This window comes from Lissotriton helveticus, chromosome 3_1 (assembly GCF_964261635.1).
Source record: "Lissotriton helveticus chromosome 3_1, aLisHel1.1, whole genome shotgun sequence".
Taxonomy (NCBI): Eukaryota; Metazoa; Chordata; class Amphibia; order Caudata; family Salamandridae; genus Lissotriton; species Lissotriton helveticus.
In genome coordinates, this window is record NC_136061.1 from 1942049955 (window position 1) to 1942069573 (window position 19619).

The following is a 19619-nucleotide window of genomic DNA, read 5'->3' on the forward strand; positions in this document are numbered from 1 at the left end:
CCCCAGAGAGGGATTGGCCCATCATCCTTAACCTGCCTATACGGCTGCTTACAGCCTGGGAGAGTGAGGATCTTGACACATCAATCATGGCTGAGGAGATACAGCTAGAGATCTGCACAGTGCCCTTGGGGAAGGCCTCAGGCCCTAATGGGTTTCCGTTTGAACTGTATAAATGCTTTTCGTCCCTATTAATCCCATATTTGCAGGCATTATATGATGATGCATACACCAGTGGGAGGCTTCCTCTGGACCTTATAGGAGTGACAATCGCAGTCACTCTGAAGCCTGATAACCCCCCCACAGGAGTGTGGGTCATATCGCCATATCTCCCTAATCAACCTAGAGGTGAACAATCTGGCCAAAATACTGACACCTCACCTGACCACTGAGTTACTTTTGATGGTGCTTGTTGACCAAAACGGCTTTATGCCGGGCCGGGGCACGAGATACTGCCTCTACCCTTTGCATTTGGTGCTTGCTCAGTGACCATTCTCCTTCGGCGGAACCTCTTCTTCAAATAGTATAGCACATTCGTAGACCAGGAGGGCTGACAGGTGGGAATACATTGCATGTTTGAATCCGCTCTGATAACTATACCCGCCATATATGGCCCTAACGGGGACAGGGAGGAGATCTATTCTGATTTTTTCCCGAGGTTCTCTCTCTTTGCAAAGGGCAACGTTGTGATAGACAGTGACCTCAATGTCCCACTGGATCTGAGGCTTGATCGCTCTCACACCAGACAGGGCAAGCCCCGTGCACCATATGCCGTGACCCAGGGGGTGCAGGGTTTGTCGTTAGGGGATGCCTTGTGGCTCCAACACCCTCAAGAGCATGCCTACATGTTTTATTCTAATGTAAGTAAGACGTATTCATGTCTCAACTTTTTTTTTTTTGCCTTTCGGTCTCTGTTCCCCAGGCCAATGGATACTAAGATGGATGCTCAGGTTCTGTCGGATCACTCCCTAGTTTGGCTAACGTTGGGACCTGTTGTCCCACAACTGTTATTCCCAAAGCCACTAGTCAACAAACTAGCGCTTTGTGACCCAACGCTTAGAGACCGCTTCAAGGATGTAATCGAACACTACTTTGCCGAAAATTACAATGGCGAGGTGTCCCCAGCGACCCAAAAAGACGCAACAAAAGCACTCTTCATGGAAGAGCTCTTTTCTCATAACGCAGTGTTTGTACGAATGGCCAAATGCCGCAAACAAGAATTAGAAATGCAGATACAACAGGCCGGGACAAGACATAGAGATCGGGATCACACAGGACGCTGCTGGACTTGAACTTGTAACTCCTCAAGGGTGAACTCCGACACATAATCATGAAGGAAGCAGCCAAGAAGCTGCTCTATGTCAACCAGACTTACTACAAATGGGGGGCAAGGCTGATAAAATAGGCATACATTCCACACGTACCTATATCAAGGAAATAAAGGGTAGCGAGGGCCGTCTTCAACAAGAGACAGAAGACATAATTGTTGGCTTTTACCACTACTACTCAGCTCTCTACCAAGCCCAACATTGCAATGAGCAGTATCAGGATGACTACCTCCTCGCTTATGCTCCCCCGGACAGAGCAGAAGAGTTAGGCCTCCTTGAAGAGGACATTATCCCGTAAGAAGTCCGAGCAGCAATTAACAATCTCCCTTTACATTAAGTTCCGGACCCAGACCGGTACTCAGCCATGTTCTATACAGCCTATGTCTCCATGTTGATAGAACCCCTGGAGAAGATGTTGAGCTCTTTCTTGACATTGGGAGACATCTCCTATACAATGCTAGAGGCCCATCCTCCTTTTGAAACCTGGCAAACCCCCCACATATTGTTCCTCGTACAGGCCTATTGCACTATTAAACTGTGATGGAAAACTGTAAGCATTGATACTTATAGCTTGACACCCCCACATATGGCCTACCCTTATTAAAGCCCTCTAACAGTCTGATTTTATCTGCAGTAGGCAGGAAAACAACAATATGGCAGTCACACTCATGGAGGTGGCAGCAAAAATATCCGTCCTCTCTCTCAACGCCAAGAAGACATTTGATAGAGCCGACTGGACATACATGTCAAAGGTGCTGGACAGAATTCATCTAGGGCCCAAGATGAAAACTTTTATTCAGTCCAATTTAAAGAAACCAACAGCCAAACTCAAAATCAACGCCTCTTTTCCCTCCGACCATCACGCTTACCAGAAACAGGAGTGCTCTCTTTCCCCTCTTGTATTCCCCATAACTATGGAACTCTTATTGGCTAGCATTCAAAATAACCCCGCAATTCGTGGCATGATAATAAATGGTAGGGAGCATTCTCTGCTTTTTCACGGACCAAGATCCCACTATTTCAGCTTCAATGAGTGAATTGGACCATTTCTCTCAAGCTTTGGGCTTCAAAATCAATTTCTATAAATCACAATGCACGGGTTGGCAGATCCACAGAATAGCCTCAGAGACTCTTACCAGAGAGCTGGTTTGCAATGGGAGATGTCAGTGATAACTTGCCTGGGTGGCTTGCTGCCGACATGCGCGAGCACCATTTACAGTAGCAACATTTGTCCTCTTTTCACTGACTTTATACAGTTGGGGCACGTTGGAGATCGCCTGGATTTTTCCGGCTTAATTGTCTCAAAATGAACTTCATGTCCGATTATGATATGTTCTCCAAACCCTTCTTCTCACCATCCCCAAATGGACACAAACACAGCAGTAACAAAATGCTAGACTTTGTTTGCGAGGGAAAATACCCGAGAGTGGTATGGGGATCCCTCATTCAAACCATGGCTGAGGGTGACTTGAGCTTCCCTGACATCGCTACGGACATCTTTGTCCATCATTTGACTGGAACCACGATCCAAAAGCAAACCCTGGGTACAGATGGAACAAGCCTACTCTCCGGTTCCCTTGTCTGGGCTCCTGTGGCTCCACGCAGCGGTCTGGACATGTGCCCCTCCCTCCCCCCCACCAATGACATATACACATCTAGCTCATTGACGGGAGTTGTGAGGGAGGTGGATATTCCCGACATTCCCCTTTCAACTCACCCCTCCGACACATAACCCAGACTTTCCTCCAGGCGTAACTAATCCTAATTCCTTTAATTGGAAACAAGACATTTCTCCCATTTAAGGAGACTTCTAAACTGATGGGGATATTGGGACACAGGGAAACTTGGTCAAGAAACACTGCCTGACCAGACACGATACCTATAGGCTACTACACTGGGCAGGTAGACCCTCGGCAACGCGTGGCGATGCAAATTAAGGAAATTCCTATAGAAGCCCTCTATCTTAATAACATCCATTGCGGAGGTTTATCCTGGCTATATCGACATAGCCTTAACCTTAAACCCCATAAAAAACATGCCCATGTAATGTACTGGGGAAGGGAATTGGCTACTGCGATCTCCGATGACACATGGTTCTATCTGGCACAGCGCCTCCAGATCTTCTATTTGTCTTTGATACAAAGAGAATGCATAAAAAATGCTAAAACGCTTGTCCCTCATGCCCATTTGCCTCAGCAGGATGTTTGGAGGTTCGGACCTGTGGTGGAAGGAGTGTGGGGAACGCAGCACTTTCCTGCACACCTGGTGGCCATGTTCGGTGATCTAGACATTCTAGGACAATATCCTCCACATGGTTCATGCCATCACTAGTGTTTAGCTGCCATACGATCCCCTTACGGTGCTTCAGTGAGACACAAGCAGTGGACAGACTCTTCCCCACGATGATTCCGCATGAGCAACTATACCACCATCTCCTCCGAGCAGTGAAATTGAGCGTGGCCCAAATGTGGAAGCAGCTACATGCACCTTCATTGAATATGTGAATACACTCCTTTCGAGGAGGTTGAAATCCCATTAAATTACCAAGAGCACCTGCTCTGGTTTAAAGGCTCCCTAAAACATAATAATCACATCACCAGGCTCGGTCCACTAGGTAGACCAGGAGGAAGGTGGCCGGTTCTAGCCAGCTACACACCACATCCCGACATAGAAAAAATGTCAGACCGGGAACTATTAGCACAGCTAAAACAACTCATTAAAATACATAGACAATTAGTCCAATATGTAATGCGGACTTCAATAGTCCAACCAGCTATTAACATTCCACACAAACAAAATTACACCACAGAACATACAATCATGTCTGGGTAAAGTACCCGTAAAACGGGAACAAATTCCATTCTCGTTAGCACAAAAAATAACTCAAATAGAGGCAGTATTTCCGGATACTACCCTTACTGAGAAACACAGAATTCTGACTATCTGTCTTCCAATGGGGATCACACCACATGTGGAGGACTGTGACACTTGGGGGACAGTCTTTGCTTCCATTTACACAAAAACACATAGTGTTCCGTCTATGGCGGTAATACCAGATGTGCTAAGACAGATTCAAAATGAATACGGTCCAGAACCTGCTTTAACTCTGGGTATGAAGTTACTGAAAGACTTTAAGCAGGTCTCGGCTATATTATTATCCAACATAAAAGGAGAAGCAGCATCTGTGGCGATCCGCCAGAAATTGAAAGAAACAGATATAGCAGACCAACCAATTGAACTTGCCAGAATCATAGAAAAATCCTATGAAGAACTAGGAAGAGATAGTTTGGGTGGGAAACCAGAAAAACCCCAACTAACTGAAAATCCTGAAAAGATATTTATTAAAATTAATCTAAACACTCCAAAAAAGAGCTGGGATGGAAATAAACAATCCACTCCCAAAGAAAAAAGATTCCAGTCCAGAGGACGGTCTCCTCGGCGGAGAGAAAGATCTCCGGACCAAAGACACAAGTCTCCCCAGAGGGAGCCCTCTGAGAAAAGATACAACCTTAGAAATAGGGATAATCTAAAGAAACCTGATAGATATCAAGATATTGATACACGTCCCTCTCGATCTTTTCAGACTTCCTCGCAGAAATCGGAAAGAAGAGGACGGTCAGAACACAGGGAAGGGCACGTCAAGTCCAAGACAAGGAACCTGCTCATCAAAGTAAAAAATTACAATTTCCAAAAAAGAAGGTAGCCAGTATTAAAATAATCAAACATGCCGAGGATACTGAGGACACAACTGAAAAACGGAGAGTGGGCCCAGACAATGCTAGACAGCGCAGCAGAAGTGACAATAGCTCGCAAGATCCTGATGAATCATCTGGAGACAGTGGACACGAATGAATACATTCAGGTGGAAACTGCAGATACCAGAGTTAGCAAACCTCATAAAATATATGAAATAACATTACGTATAGAGGGAGATAAGACTAGGAAAGTAAGGGGTCTATTTTGGGATAACCTTTCCAAAGGCTATGACATCCTTTTAGCTGAGAAAAACTGGCCGCCAGAGTTTGTCAGGGAGTGCCCTCATGGCGAATCATATTCCAATTCATAAAAAATATACATATGCAAGAAAATGGGCAGTAGCCCAAGCTCCTGCATTATATAAAAATCATGTTGGATGGGATGAGGACTCTCCTCCTTACAAAATCCAGTTAAAATGTCAACCAACTGCACAAAGGAGTACCCAATTAAGCAAGAAGCTAAAAAAAAAGTCAGGGAGATCTTAGATCAACTTGAATATCAGGGTGTGATTGAAACATGCACCTCACAAATGAACAATCCTTTGTTTCCTGTCTCCAAGCCAGACGATTCATATCGTCTAGTTTTGGACTACAGACACCTTAACTCATGTTGCAAGACATTTGCAGTACAAAACTCACACAGTGCGGCACTAATGAATAACATCATGCGCAAAAAATACAAAACAACATTAGACATCTCTAATGGATTCTTTGGTCAAAACATTGCACCTGAAAGCTGGTATTTGACCGCTTTCTCAATAATGGGGTCGCAGAAAATTTCTGTCGACTCCCACAGGGATTCAAGAATAGCCCAGGATTATTCTCAGCAAGAGTAACAGAGTTACTACAAATATATGATGATGAAGCATTATCCTATGTCGATGACATCTGACAGATGATGACTTGGATACTCACTTGAAAAAAGTCACGAATTGCCCATCTAACTGTCCTGTTCTTAGGATATGAATTATCAAGTGAAGGCAAAAGCCTAGCAGACAATTTCTTAGAGAAATGCGCTGTACTCCAAGCACCAAAAATGCTGAAGAACTTACAATCAATACTAGGTTTCCTGAATTTCGGAAGAACTTACATTCTAAATTATGCAGAGAGGGTTAAACCTCTCTATGAATTAATAAAACCTGATTTTAAACCAATCAATTGGACTCAAAAACACACAGAAATTTTGAGATCATTGCAAACAGACATGTTAGCTAAAACAAAATTGCAAACTCGCGATAACACACGCAACCTTGTAATCCGAGTCATCCCAGGAAGATGCGGATTCACGTACCTGACCTCTAATGAGGGAGAAACGGTACCAATAGCTTACAAATCACATTTGTACACACAAGCTGAAAAAACATTCAGTCTTGCGGAAAACATTGTAAATGCGGTTCAAACAGCTGTAGCAAAAGAAAGAGCCCAAGCCCAAGGCAGACGGATAACTGTTTTAACAGCAGAATCAGCCTTTGAGGCATTAACAAGCCCACGCAATTTGACTACCGTGGCACTAGATCCAAAATGGATACAATGGGAAAATTCTCTTGCTACAGAAAAAGTGAAATACTATTTTGACCCGAACATGAAAAAACTTAAAAATCTAACATATGAAAAAGAATATCCTCTGCCAATCGAAATTCTGCCCCTACAACAGTACGCCTGTGTAATATATACAGACGGATATGCACAACCCTCAGTTTGGGGAAAGCAAGCGTACAATGCTACGAGCGAGGTTGTTAAATGCCGGTGGCACGGAGGTAAATTGAGACCACTGGTAACTATGTCTCAATCTGTAAAAGACAATTCAGGTCAACAAACTGAATTATTAGCTTTAAAAATGGCGCTCGATATTTCCGATCGCGAATTCCTGACACTAATAGTGTGTGATTCGCATTCCTGCGTCAAGTCTTACAATAATGACTTGCAGAACTGGGTTCAAAACGGTTACAAAGATGACACAGGTGCCACAATAAAGCATAAAATGCTTTGGGAACAAGTAGTTCTTTTACAGAAAGAACTACAAAAGACTCACGTGATACATACACTGAGTCATCAGCGTGATGGCGTTCACGTTGCAGGGAATTTATTGGCTAACACAGCCACAGCGGAAGCAACTAAACAGGCTTCCGTAGCCACAAAAAAGCGTTCAGAAAAATACATAGACGGGGAAACCATGCTGGCGGTAAAAACATCTTCAAAAGGCGACTGTGCAGCATTACCTGTGAACTAGCCACTCAATTATACATACATAATCAATGCAAACTCCGTTCCTTTTGCTCGAATCCCTGGAGTGGGGGATAGAGTAATTCCAAACACGAACAGGAGAATCTTCTTGATTCAAGAAGCACATATGGGATTAGGTCTAAGGCACCAGACGATCAAGGAATCTCTGGAAGAATTGCAATCAGAATACTGGTGGGCGGGAATGAGCTTGCAACAACACAAATTTGCAATGAGCTGTCCAAACTGCAACAGAGATCGCAGTGGCGAACCGGCCGGAGTAGTAGCAGGACCCCTATTAGAAAGCATAAGGCGATCTATACGCACAATCAAACAGGAAAAATGCGTCCCAATGTATATCATTAAAGACTAGATTCACTTAAAATGTAGACACCAGTGCTCAGGTGACGCCAGAACTGTTATAAAAGATTTGCGAGTCTGTGTCGGCACATACGCAATTGGCATGCTACATTCTGACCAGGGTCCTGCTTTTAGCTCTCAAGCTTATAAGGAGGCCATGACCAGCATGGGCATTGCATTGCGGTACTCTTGTCCCTTCCATCCTGAGGGAAATGGGATTGTGGAAAGAAAAAACCGAGACATAAAGCAATCTATAACGGCGAGGGTATTAGGTTCGGGTGATGGGTGGGTCCAACATTTAACAAGTGTCCAACGTAGTCTTAATAATCTGCCAAGAAATTCTCTAAAAGGTTTCAGTCCGTACGAACTATTGTTCGGTACTAGAATGCATATTCAGGACTTAGATAGTCAGACTTCAGTGGTAGAAGAAAAATGCTTTGATATCAAAGATCGTTTGGCTATTTTACAGGACTTAAATGAAACAAGAAAAGACCTGAGTAACGTAAAGTTAAAACAGCAGCCAACAACCACTGAAGATAAACCACCTGTCCCAGCAAGGCCTGTCTGGATTCCAAAGATTGGGGATTTGGTCAGAGAGAAGATCGCGGCGAAGAAGGAATTTGGGCCTTCTTACAGAAAAGCAGTACCTGTCTTAGCTGTCAGCGGAACAAGATCAGTAGTACTACCGCCCCTTGCTGGTAAAAAGGAGAACCGAGTTGTATCCATCGACCTGGTAAAACCACAATCATGTGGCCAATAATAAGTAGTAGGCCCAGTGGACTCCCAAGAAGTAGCAGAACACCAAAACTTGCTACAATACAAGAGGTTCAAACTGACAGATTAATCACATTTGATAAACCTACAGCGAATAAAAAAGGACTATGCAACAATGCCATGGAACTTGTGCCTCTTGAAACCCAAATTACAACAGTTCGTCAAGAAACACCTGTCTACAACAATGTAGCCTCAGACTATGCTAATGAAACAAAGAAAATTCCAAAAGCAAATAAAAATCCGGAAGCGATTCCAACAATTGACAGAACTGCATCTGGCTACTTCATCAATTTCGATGACTTTTCTGAGGATCCAAGCGAGCCTGAAGAACAGCCAACAACAAAAACTTTTAAAGACAAAGCAACAGAACTCTTTCATCAACTCAAAGAAACCTATCTGATTTCTTCATGGATTGAATTTTGGATTGTGTTAGGTGTACTTTTCCTCCTGCTTTGGCTCATCATGGTTCTTTGTTTGGGAAAATTCATTGAGGGAAAATACAGTACAATGGACACAGCAAGTCAGAACATCAACTTGGTCCTAAAACCACACAAGTCATCTCACATCGAGAAAAGAGAACTATCATCAGTGAATGTCACAGCCAATCCAATACCCGGTGGGGTAGCTTGGGACAAAACAGATTACGAAATCTATGGCCCGGTCGAGCTGTTGAAGTATCCACACCAATTTAAGGTTTCATTAAGTGACTTTGTAAAACCGAGCACATTCTCTGATGTTTGGGACTTTGAAAGTATTAACGATATGATGTCAGATTTAGTAATGTCAGCAAAATTTACAGAACATGATTACTTGCAGGGTTCATCAAATTATGAAGAAATGTACTGCTACAACCACTTTTCACATCATTATTTGCATAAATCTGCCCAACCTAGAAATGTTTTAATTATAATCAATGGGAACATTGTGCAACTCCACCAAAAGGTAGTTCGAAAACATTTTACGAGAAATTCCCATACTTCTCAGGGTTTAACACAAGTGATGCAGAAACGTTTTATTTCAAAATATTAAATAAGACGGGTGAAAACAATGCTGACAAACACTAAATTAATCTATTCAGAAACTTTTTATGAAAAAATGACTATATTTGGTTTTGATTTTTGGAAAAACAATATTGAAACAAAAACCATCTGGTGTACGAAAGATTGGCAGGTACAAGGTTTAGAAGCATTATTTAGAGCCTGCATGATCCCAGAACAAATTATATTTTTGAATGACACCATTCAACAGACAACATGTCTTGGCCTAGCCAAAATTAAAGATTTAAACAAACCGTCTATTCCAAAGCCAACACCTGACAGTAATAGCACTACAGATGTTGAGATAGACGTATTCCATATTTTTAATCAAAACAGAACACATCCTGATTGGAAAAAATGGTTGATCTGGCACACAGACACAAATAACTGTCAAGATAGATTCCTGAACAAAATACAGGGGTTCAAATTGACCAGGCCAGACCCTAGATACTCCCAGAGACAACATCCAGGGATAATTACAACATACAGTGTAGGGAAACTCTGCCTCGAATGGCTACAGAAATCCACACTGGCAGAAATTAAGCAACACTCGACTTTACTTAAAGACGGTGCTGACTTGCGTGATTTCATAATGGGACCACGCAAACAGCGTCAAAAACGTTTCATAGCGGCCGGTATATACGCAGCTTACAACGAAGCTTGGAAAGAAACGCAAATTGAAACAGCAGAAAAAATACGGGAAATTGACCGTATTAATTTGGAAAAATCACTTTCTGTTGTGGACAATGGGTTAATGACTCTGTCCTCCAGAATATATTCACTGGGCAGTATTGTATCATCTGCTATTGATATAATAGAGCAGGACTTACTAATGTTACAACACGGTCAGTCCCAATTACGTTCTATTGTACAGCTTGGCTGGACGTTGCAAAATCTGCGTTCAGGCTACGTGCCCTGGCGTTTAATCAACACAACGTCATTATTCTCTATCTTTAACCTTACTGATACACAAATCAGCTTGGCACAAAAAGGAGCAGACTATACGATTCTGAGCATTGAAAAACTTGAGAGATTACCATTGACAATGTCAGAAAGACCTGTCATTGAATGGATAATACACGGAATCATAACTATTCCGATAACAACTTTCCAATTTAAATACTGTCAAGAGTATATACCAGCAGGCCAGTATGAAAGGTTGGGTAAAGGGTACATTAAGTCATCATGGAAATTGCCTTACACACACACATGTTATAGTGAAAAGGAACAGAATGTATTTCTTAGTGGTAACAATTGTAAACGATCACTAAGTGGTATACTTCTGTGTCAAGGTATTAACTTGCATGGGGCCTGTGAGGGGACTTCAAATAACCTTTCATGTCACCAGCATGGCACACCTGCAACACGAATAGAGCCATTCTTTAGACGGCTTTCTAACGGGAGCTATATTCTAGTAGTGGACCACAGATGTTGTGGCATGGTGCCAGGAAAAGCTTATCTCGTGAGCGTTAGTTCCATGGTCACTTGCTGTATGCAAGTATTGTATCCAAACAGCACTCCAGACACGGAGGCGAAAATTTGGCCCTTTTTGAATATCTCTTCTATTCAAATTGATACTTTAAGCAGAATGAAGTCTTTTCTTTTACTGACAACTGTGCCCTTGACGTCATCAAAAGAAACGTATGATCTGAAAGTTGCAAGGACAACGGCAGAGATACATACCCTTTTATCAACAAATTGCCCCCTGCATTTCGCAGAAATGTTAAGCCAAATCCTAAATATGTCTGATATCAGTGGTATCCCACATGTATTTAAGACAATTTTTTCAGGACTGTTAACACCCTTCAAAACAGTTCTGGGCATTTTACCTAATTTTGTCCATTCTGTCTTTGGCGGCCTACCACTTCTGTTGGGACTCGTAGCAGGAATTTTATTTTTGATACTTCTGCTCCGTTATGGCAAGCCATGTCACAGACAAGACTCCAGCAACGATGGAAGAAACGATCCTAGCTATACGCTATCGGGACCGCATAACTAAAGTCCTTGGATTAGCCCAGCTAAGAGATCTGAATATGACCTGGTTTCTTTCATTCAGACCCATCTGGCAGAATTGCATCTTACCTGTGCTTCGATGTATGCTATGCGGAGAAGAATGCGTGTTGGACGTCTGTCTTACACTACCATCAGCAGTACCATTGGATACAGATACTTTGGTAAGTCCTGTAACGGCTCATGCATCGTGTTGTCCCCAGCGGCTACCGATTCTGATGACGGCATTCGTTGAGACTTCTACACTACGATTTGGTGGTAGTGAAGTACGAGATGAGAGCAACATCACCCAGGTACGACCTTCTGTGAGCATTGCTGATCCTGTCATCGATGATAGCAATAATTTTCACGACTGCACAGTTGCGGCATTTTCCTACTTGGTCGAACTTTCACCTGAAGCAGTAAACCACTTTTTTGAGAGTCTGTCTGAAATGATGTTCTCCCCTGAACAAAAAGAATAACTTTTAAGCAAACGAGCACACAGCGTTCCCTGAACTCTGAATTCGGCCTTCAGCTTTGATAAACAAAAGCTACTGAAAATATTTGGAACTATTTTTTTCTCTTCTTCCCCTGAAAGCAAAATTATTATTTTTTCCCAATTCCAAAATATTTACCTTTTTTCTGGCACTTGTACTCTGCTTAAAGTAGAACAGAGCTTCTATTTTTAGGAACTCAAGAGACAATATATTACCTCAGCCTCTAGCACATGTACAGCGACTGTATTTATATGTGATGGAATGGTCTCGCCCTTCTTTTCTGTATTAAGAGCCATTTCATGTGTAAATTTCGCAAATCGTTCAGCTAATCATATATATGCATCGTTTTAACTGAATGATTACACTGCTTGAAAAGCGTACAGTACCAATATCATTTTCATGTATTTCGCATACGCCATTTCAAATGCAAAAAATGTATTTTGGGGTGGGTTGGAATACACATGCACCTATAAATGTTTACTATTGCTTAGTTTTAGTAATGATGGACATTAGATCGCGGAGTGGGTATTGTGTTTTTATCCAGGAGCCTAAACTGATATTTCTATTTTATGCCATTGTCCGGTTATAATCAATAATATCCATACAACGGCATAGTAATCATATCTATATTCAGTCGTAGCACATGCTGTCACATTAAGCAAGGCTATTTCCCCGGCCACCTAGAAAGCACAACGAGTTCTCTAAACAAACCAAACCTCCAGCAACCTGGGAAATCCCCCTTGCTTTTGTTTTGATTTCATCCTAGAACTCCGGTAAAGCACTGTAAGAACGGCCAGTTCTTAGTGACATCTTTATTGACGTCTTATGTCCAACCTTACGTCAAACCCGGCACCTTTCAGGTATAAATATACCAACGTTGCCTTAAGCAAAGACACGGTGGGGGTTTTGGAGCAGAGCAGCTATCTACTTGCCCGAGAGCCCAGCTGATGCAAGAGCCCATGGACGCTGCCCCTCCTCTTTTGACGCACTGAGAGAGACGCTGTCTTTTCTCCTGCCGAGAAATCCAGCTCCGGTGTTTCCAGATACCTTCGCGGGTTACTGGGATATCGAGTCCTGAGAAAGAGATACAAGACCTCCTGCTTTCTATTTACCCAGGTACGGAGCTGACTAAACCCTTAAAGAGAATTCTTGAGTCAGATTCTTGGCAAAACCAACTTAACTTAAACTGCTACTTACTTACTCCTTCCCACGTATTAGGCTTAGGTCAGGTACACCGGGGTAGGCGTATTTAGAAGCACCAGTTGAGTACGTTAGTCAATGTATATATGTATGTATATATTTTATCTATTTTAAAGTATCATATGGCTAAGAAACCATATCAATGCTTTTACAGTATTATTTTATAATCCTCCTTTTACTGTACGCACTTTTACTTTACTATGAGTATTGCAATTGTGGCAATTCATTTCTCTTGTATGAGGAAGAAGACTGCTCAATAAATTACACCTTTTATTGAAAACGCCTGTCTTTCTTCTCTCTGCACTCTGGTGAAACTAAGTACGCACATTTGACTGAGTGAAATAGCTGTCTATTGTTTTCACACGACTCTAGAGATACACTCTTATTCTGAGGGAGCAAAGTTGTCATGTTTTATGGTTGTCAGAAGCTAATCCCTTCTTGTCTATCCAGGGAGGTTAAACTCCTCCTCGTTTATTCGAGAAAGTTTCTAGTGACCTCTGAGCTAGCTGGCAAACCTTAAGTCTAATATAGTCAGTAGAGACCTAGGCGACCTCAGTCCTACGTCTACACTGCTGAATATATTATTCCAATGCGCAGAGCCTATTGGGAATATAGGAACTACACTACAATACAGGATGCTGAAGATGCTCATGGATGCTTGAAGATGCTGTTCAGTCGTTGTGGGTGGTCCTAGGGCTGTTCTGCTGTCCATGGTCATGGTGAGGTGATTCTGGCCACAGGTGTCGACATTGCACCAAGTCTTCCCTGGGTGAGCAAAAGTCCAGTCGACACTGAACAACCAGTCACTCAGCACAGCGTTTTCCTTCTTTTGACGATAAAATCTCCTTCTAGGCGGCCAAGCTGCACTTAGCAGACTCCCAGATCCAGCAGACTCCGGTGCAACTATTGAGCATCGAGTCCTGGTCTCTTGGGCTGCACGGCAGAGAGGAGCAACGATCCAGTTTTCTGGGCTACCAACTCGCTCCAGCAGACTTCTTCAGCTTTTGTAGCCCTGTGCTTCAAACTGAAAGTCAGTAAACTGACTCTTGGAGTCTCTGCTTCAAGTTGGGCTTGGAGGATGACTTCTCCGTGAGCAGAACAGAGCAGGCCGTCCTTTCCTTTATTTTCCCAAATGCCTTGAAAAAGTGACCCTCCATAATGCAGAAATTAGCGCCCCTCACGACAAGGAATCTCACTGCCTAAAGAGCACAGGGAGGTGGTGAAAGTATATCCCTCTCCAGGTGGTCTGTAGATAACTCTACACATGACTGAATGAGTGTCTTTAATGCCAGTGTTAACCACCATAAACTCACTGTCCAGGAGATGTTTACCACTGATGGATGATGTGCACTATTTTAAAGTTACATGGGACAACAGAATCCAGGTCAGGGGCTGAACATTTTCAATATCATACCTGGCTGAAAACTGAAAATGCACCTTTCATCAGCACGTCTTGCTGAGTAACACGTTGAAAGTTCAATAAAGATGTTTGAACTTTAAAAGAAAACAACAATCTGAATATTAGGTTCTTATAATAGCGGGTTCTCCCTTTAGACTTCACTGTCCATCTACAATGTGTCAAAGGCTGGTTAATGAAGTATGCCTTCCCCTAAAGACCCCAATAAAGTAAATAAAGATGTAGATTTATAATGCATTGTTCTATGCAGCTTAAGTTTGAGGGCCTATTCATATAGGTAGGTGTTGTTCTGGCGTCCCTAGGAAAGTCAGGAATGATCCTTATTTCATGTGTATGTGCCATAGGGCCAACAGATTCCAAATATCAGACAAACTTGGTATGCACTGATCCCTGTCTCTGTCTTTCACAGCCATGCATGTGCAGATAAACATCCAAGTTTCCTTTGGTTTGGTCAAAAAAACAATTCTGTAGCTGAGACACCAACATGCATGTTCAAAAGTGCTGATTTTAGTGTATTGATTTCTGGCAAACTAACTGTTTGGTGCTGGTTTGTGTTTCAGGTAATATTCGATCTTTCCAAGCATGAGGACTTTGAGATCCCCATCTGGATTATCATTGGCAGCACATTAGGAGGGCTCCTGCTTCTGGCGCTCCTAGTCCTGGCATTATGGAAGGTAAAGGACTCTTATGATTGCCTTGTTTGTGGGGTGGCTTAGATTCACAGTGGCCTGAGCAATCATTGGTTAGATAAGTACATGTGGGTAGAAACCCTAAATTTGAGCTCTGGAAATTATGCTGATCATAAACAGATGACCTGCTATTAGAAATAGTCTTACCATTACACACAAAGCACACACAAATACACTATTTTTCTCTCCTGAAAGGTCATCTATGTCAAATCCAAGTATCTACTATATTACAGCAGAACTTACCCATTTCTACAACCTGCTCCAAGCCAACACACATACCACAGCCCAATACAACTATCTCAGTATTTTAAACCTGCGGTACACTCGCGAACCTGCCTCAGCAAGAAAAAATAACTTACCTTTGGTAATGATATTTCTGGACAATTCCTCATCCATGAATACCCTCCATAATCTAGACTGGCTCTTGATAATATTCCACACTAATACTTCTCTGCCAGGTGGAACTATGCAGCCCCGCCGTGACCCCACCTGCCCAGGATGTAATGACATCGGAGTGTGTGAGGCACCGACCAGTGTAATAAAGTAATATGCTAGTACTTTTCTGTGCATCATCAAGGCCTCAAAGAGGAACTGAGTGAGGATCAATGACAGAAACATATATAATATATGATATGTTTGCATACCTTGGAATCTTTCTAATCACTCTACTAACTCATTATGGAGGGATGTCGGCGAGGTGTCTATGGGAAGATACAATACCCACCAGAAATATCATTACTAAAGGTAAGTAACTTTTTCTTCTGGTGGATACTTCCTCCTACAGATTCCTCACCTTATTACCCTCTGAAAGGTGGGATTGAGTAGTGCTGATTATCCATAGAAGTCATGCAGCACTGCTCAGCAAAATATTACACTGTGTGCCTGAAATGTGTGGCAATGCATTTTAGCAGCGTTATATGAGGATGACCATGTGGCTGCGCACCAGATGTCAACCATAAACCATAAAAACACCTCTGGAGAAAGGCTTGGCAGCAGCAATGGCGCTCATGGAATGAATGCCAGCTGACGGGTCTTTTTTGCCAAAGCAGAGCTCTTCTTAATGCAAAGGGTAACCTAATGTGAGATTGTGAGCCCATAAAGAGCTGATCATCCACTCTGCCCTTTTGTGTGTGGTTGGTGTAGCAGGTCACAGCACATGTGGGGTTTAGTCTATGTAATTGCCCCTCCTCTTTGGTGTGATTAAGCGTAGGGAAGAAAGATGTGACATTATTGGAGTGGCCAATGCGAAAGCCAAATACCACTTGCGCTAGGAAGATTGGGCAGGTGCAAAGAACCATTGTATCTGGGTCAGGGGCTTTTTCTTGTGGTCAAGGAGATAATGGTCAGTTTCATTAAAACTAAAAACACAGCATGAATATACCTACCCAGAAGACATGTGCCATTTGCTATGCAGAGGATGATGCTACCAGAGGCAGACTTTTTGGCCCACAGAGTCTAACCTCATAGACTCTTGGTCTGAAGGAGCTGTTGGAAAGGTCCATGGGTTCCACTTAGAGGCAGAAGGTTGGCGCAGTAGACTGTCTGGAGAAGAATGTTGCGTCAAAGATTTTGGGTCATATAGTGGAGATCTGTATCACTAAGCTGTTGACTTCTGGTTATGAGAATGGTTTTTCTCAGGCAGCTATTACAGGCTCCAAGAGTGCCTTGTTAAAAGGTGGCAAAGGCTCTAAAACTGAAGAGGAAGGCTGTAACATTTCTGTCAAAATGCTAGATGTGGCCTTGGTAGTGGGCAAAGATAATTCCAACGTTTCTGCCACTGAAGAGACTTTGCCTGTAAAAGGCCAGGAAGAGTTCAGACTGTCCCCTTCTGGAAATGTATCAAGACCATTAGCATTGTATACGCCGTCATTTGTGTTGCAAGATGGGAGGAGGTTGTCAGCCTCAGAGTCATCGTCCTCTGTACTTCCATAGTCTTTGTCAGGCATGACAAGAGCTTCAGGGTCAGATCTGAAAGGTACCTCCATATGGGTAAATCTCTGGGGCTAGAGAGGAGTTGTGCCACAGGTTCATCAGCATCACAGTCCAGAACCTTTACATTTGTACTAGGTTGATGATAGCTGACTTCGAAGGCTTTGAATGCAGTGTTGAAATTGATTCAGCATAGTAGGCATCGTTGTACACACCTGTTCGGCACCTTGAAAGGCCTTGGCTTTCGTCAGAAGCAGTGCAAAGGCCAGAGCCTGTGGATGGGGGAATTGAATAGTCAGAGCTGCTGAAATTTGAAAACTCACAGGAGCAGACCCATGCTTGTAGAGTGCCACACAGGGTAACAGGGATGTCTTGGAGAGATCCGGCATGGCTTGCCAGAAGGCCTAAACCTGTACCTGGTCAGCTGATGGAGTCTGGAGTTCCAGGATCATCTTTTTCAGTGTCTGAATTGGCACAGACAACAAGGAAGAGCCTGGCATTGGATAGTAGCACGGGGACTCCCAAATGGTCCTGAGAGCATGACTATTCCCTCGAGGAAATCGTGGAGTTATTCTTTCTTTGATGTTTTTCTAGTTCTTGTGGGAAGATCTTTGGAAGAGCATTTCGACTCTGGACACTTATCTGAAGGGGAGAGTTTCATCGGGCAGATCCTTGATGGTCTTGGTATGAAGTAGCCTGGTGCCTCGCTCTCTGATGGCCTTAGAGTTCATCAAAAACAGGAGACCAAGGCAGGGGGTTGTGATCCTAAACACTACATGTAGATGTTACGTTTGTCTGACACGGGCATTCTCTTACAACATCTGAGACAGAATATAAACCCTTACACTTAGTAAGATACATATGAACTAGTCTCGTTCAAAGCTGAGGAATTTCATTGGTAGTGCACCAAGAATAGCTTTATACCTACATTGATGTGGTGCAGAAATATAGGAACTAATTCCAACGTTATGGTTGATGTCTTATATACTCCTATGTCATCACATCCTGAGTGGATGGAATCATGGCTGAGGATGTGTGGCACCACCTGACGGTGCTGTACAGTTATTGCTGAGGAAAAAGATTCCAGACTGTCACCTGAAAGATTTTTATGAGGTGAGGAATCTGTAGGAATATAAAGTAACCATAAGAGCAATTGTTACCTCTGACAGATGTGTCTTTCCAATGTAAAAAGATGATCTCCTTGGGTGATTGTGGTGTCAAGATCGGTGGTTGTCTTTTCCAGAAAATGAAGCATCCATCAAAACCTTAAATGGCTACTTTCTCCAGGCTCCTACAGCAGCTTCCTCAGGAGAAGGCTGGAGTGAATGTTCTCTATGTGATCTTTAGAATAGTTCTGTACCAAGCACTTTTTGCGCCACCATTACAATTTGCTGTTCTTCCCCTTGAATCTGAATCAGTTCCTGCCTGTAGCATCCCTTCCTTCAGGACAACTGCTTATGCATAGGCTGGGCTTGCAAATAGTTTCATATTGACTCTTGACATTTGCATACCACAGCTCCTTTCTCTCCAGCAGAACCTAGAGGATCAGACTCTCTCCCTTCCTCTCCGAACGCACCAATATCAACTATTGAGTACCCCAAGGCTCTTCTCTCAGCCCCACGCTTTTCAACGCCTACATGGCCCCCCTCGCCGCCATCATCAGACAGGATGGGCTCAGCATTGTATCCTACACCGATGACACCCAGCTCATTCTCTCACTCACGAAGAATCCTGAAGACACCAGGCTCTGCTTCCAGGAAGGAATGAAGAACGTGGCACCCTGGATGAAGGACAGCTGCTTGAAACTCAACTCAGTGAAGACCGAGGTCCTCATCTTTGGATCCTGCAGCTCCACCTGGGACAATACCTGGTGGCCCTTCACCCTCGGGAATCCACCCACTCCCACAGATCATGCACGCAACCTCAGCATCATCCTCGACTCCTCCCTCTCCATGAACCGCCAGATCATTGCTGTCGCCTCCACCAGCTTCAACTGCCTGCGCATCCTCCGCAAAACCTTCAAGTGGATCCCCCCCGACTGCAGAAAGACCGTCACCTACGCACTCATAACCAACAGACTGGTCTACGGCAATGCCCTGTACGCCGGAATCAACAAAACTGTACTAAACAGACTCCAGTCCATCCAGAACGCCACTGCCAGACTCGTCCTCAGAATGCTGCATCAGGAACACATGACCCAGCACCTGTGAGAACTCCACTGGCTCCCTGTTGAGAAAAGGGTCACCAAACTCCTCACCCATGCCTATAAATCTCTCTATGGCATCGGACCCAAATACCTCAACGAGAGAGTATCCTTTCACGTACCCAAGAGGAACCTCGCACTGGCAGAGGTCCACCACATCCGCAGAAATAGAACGGGCGGGAGAGCTTTCTCCTACATCGCAGCCAAGACCTGGAACGAGCTCC

At 43.4% G+C, this 19619-nt stretch overlaps 1 protein-coding gene across 1 annotated transcript in view; it reads left to right on the forward strand.

The window, feature by feature from the left end:
- ITGA11 (integrin subunit alpha 11) overlaps window positions 1-19619 on the forward strand; it is a 603504-nt gene that overhangs the window by 580213 nt on the left and 3672 nt on the right. Inside the window, exon 29 of the mRNA XM_078683461.1 lies at window positions 15135-15248. Coding sequence (XP_078539587.1) covers window positions 15135-15248 — 114 coding nt within the window. The remainder of the gene's footprint in view (window positions 1-15134; window positions 15249-19619) is intronic.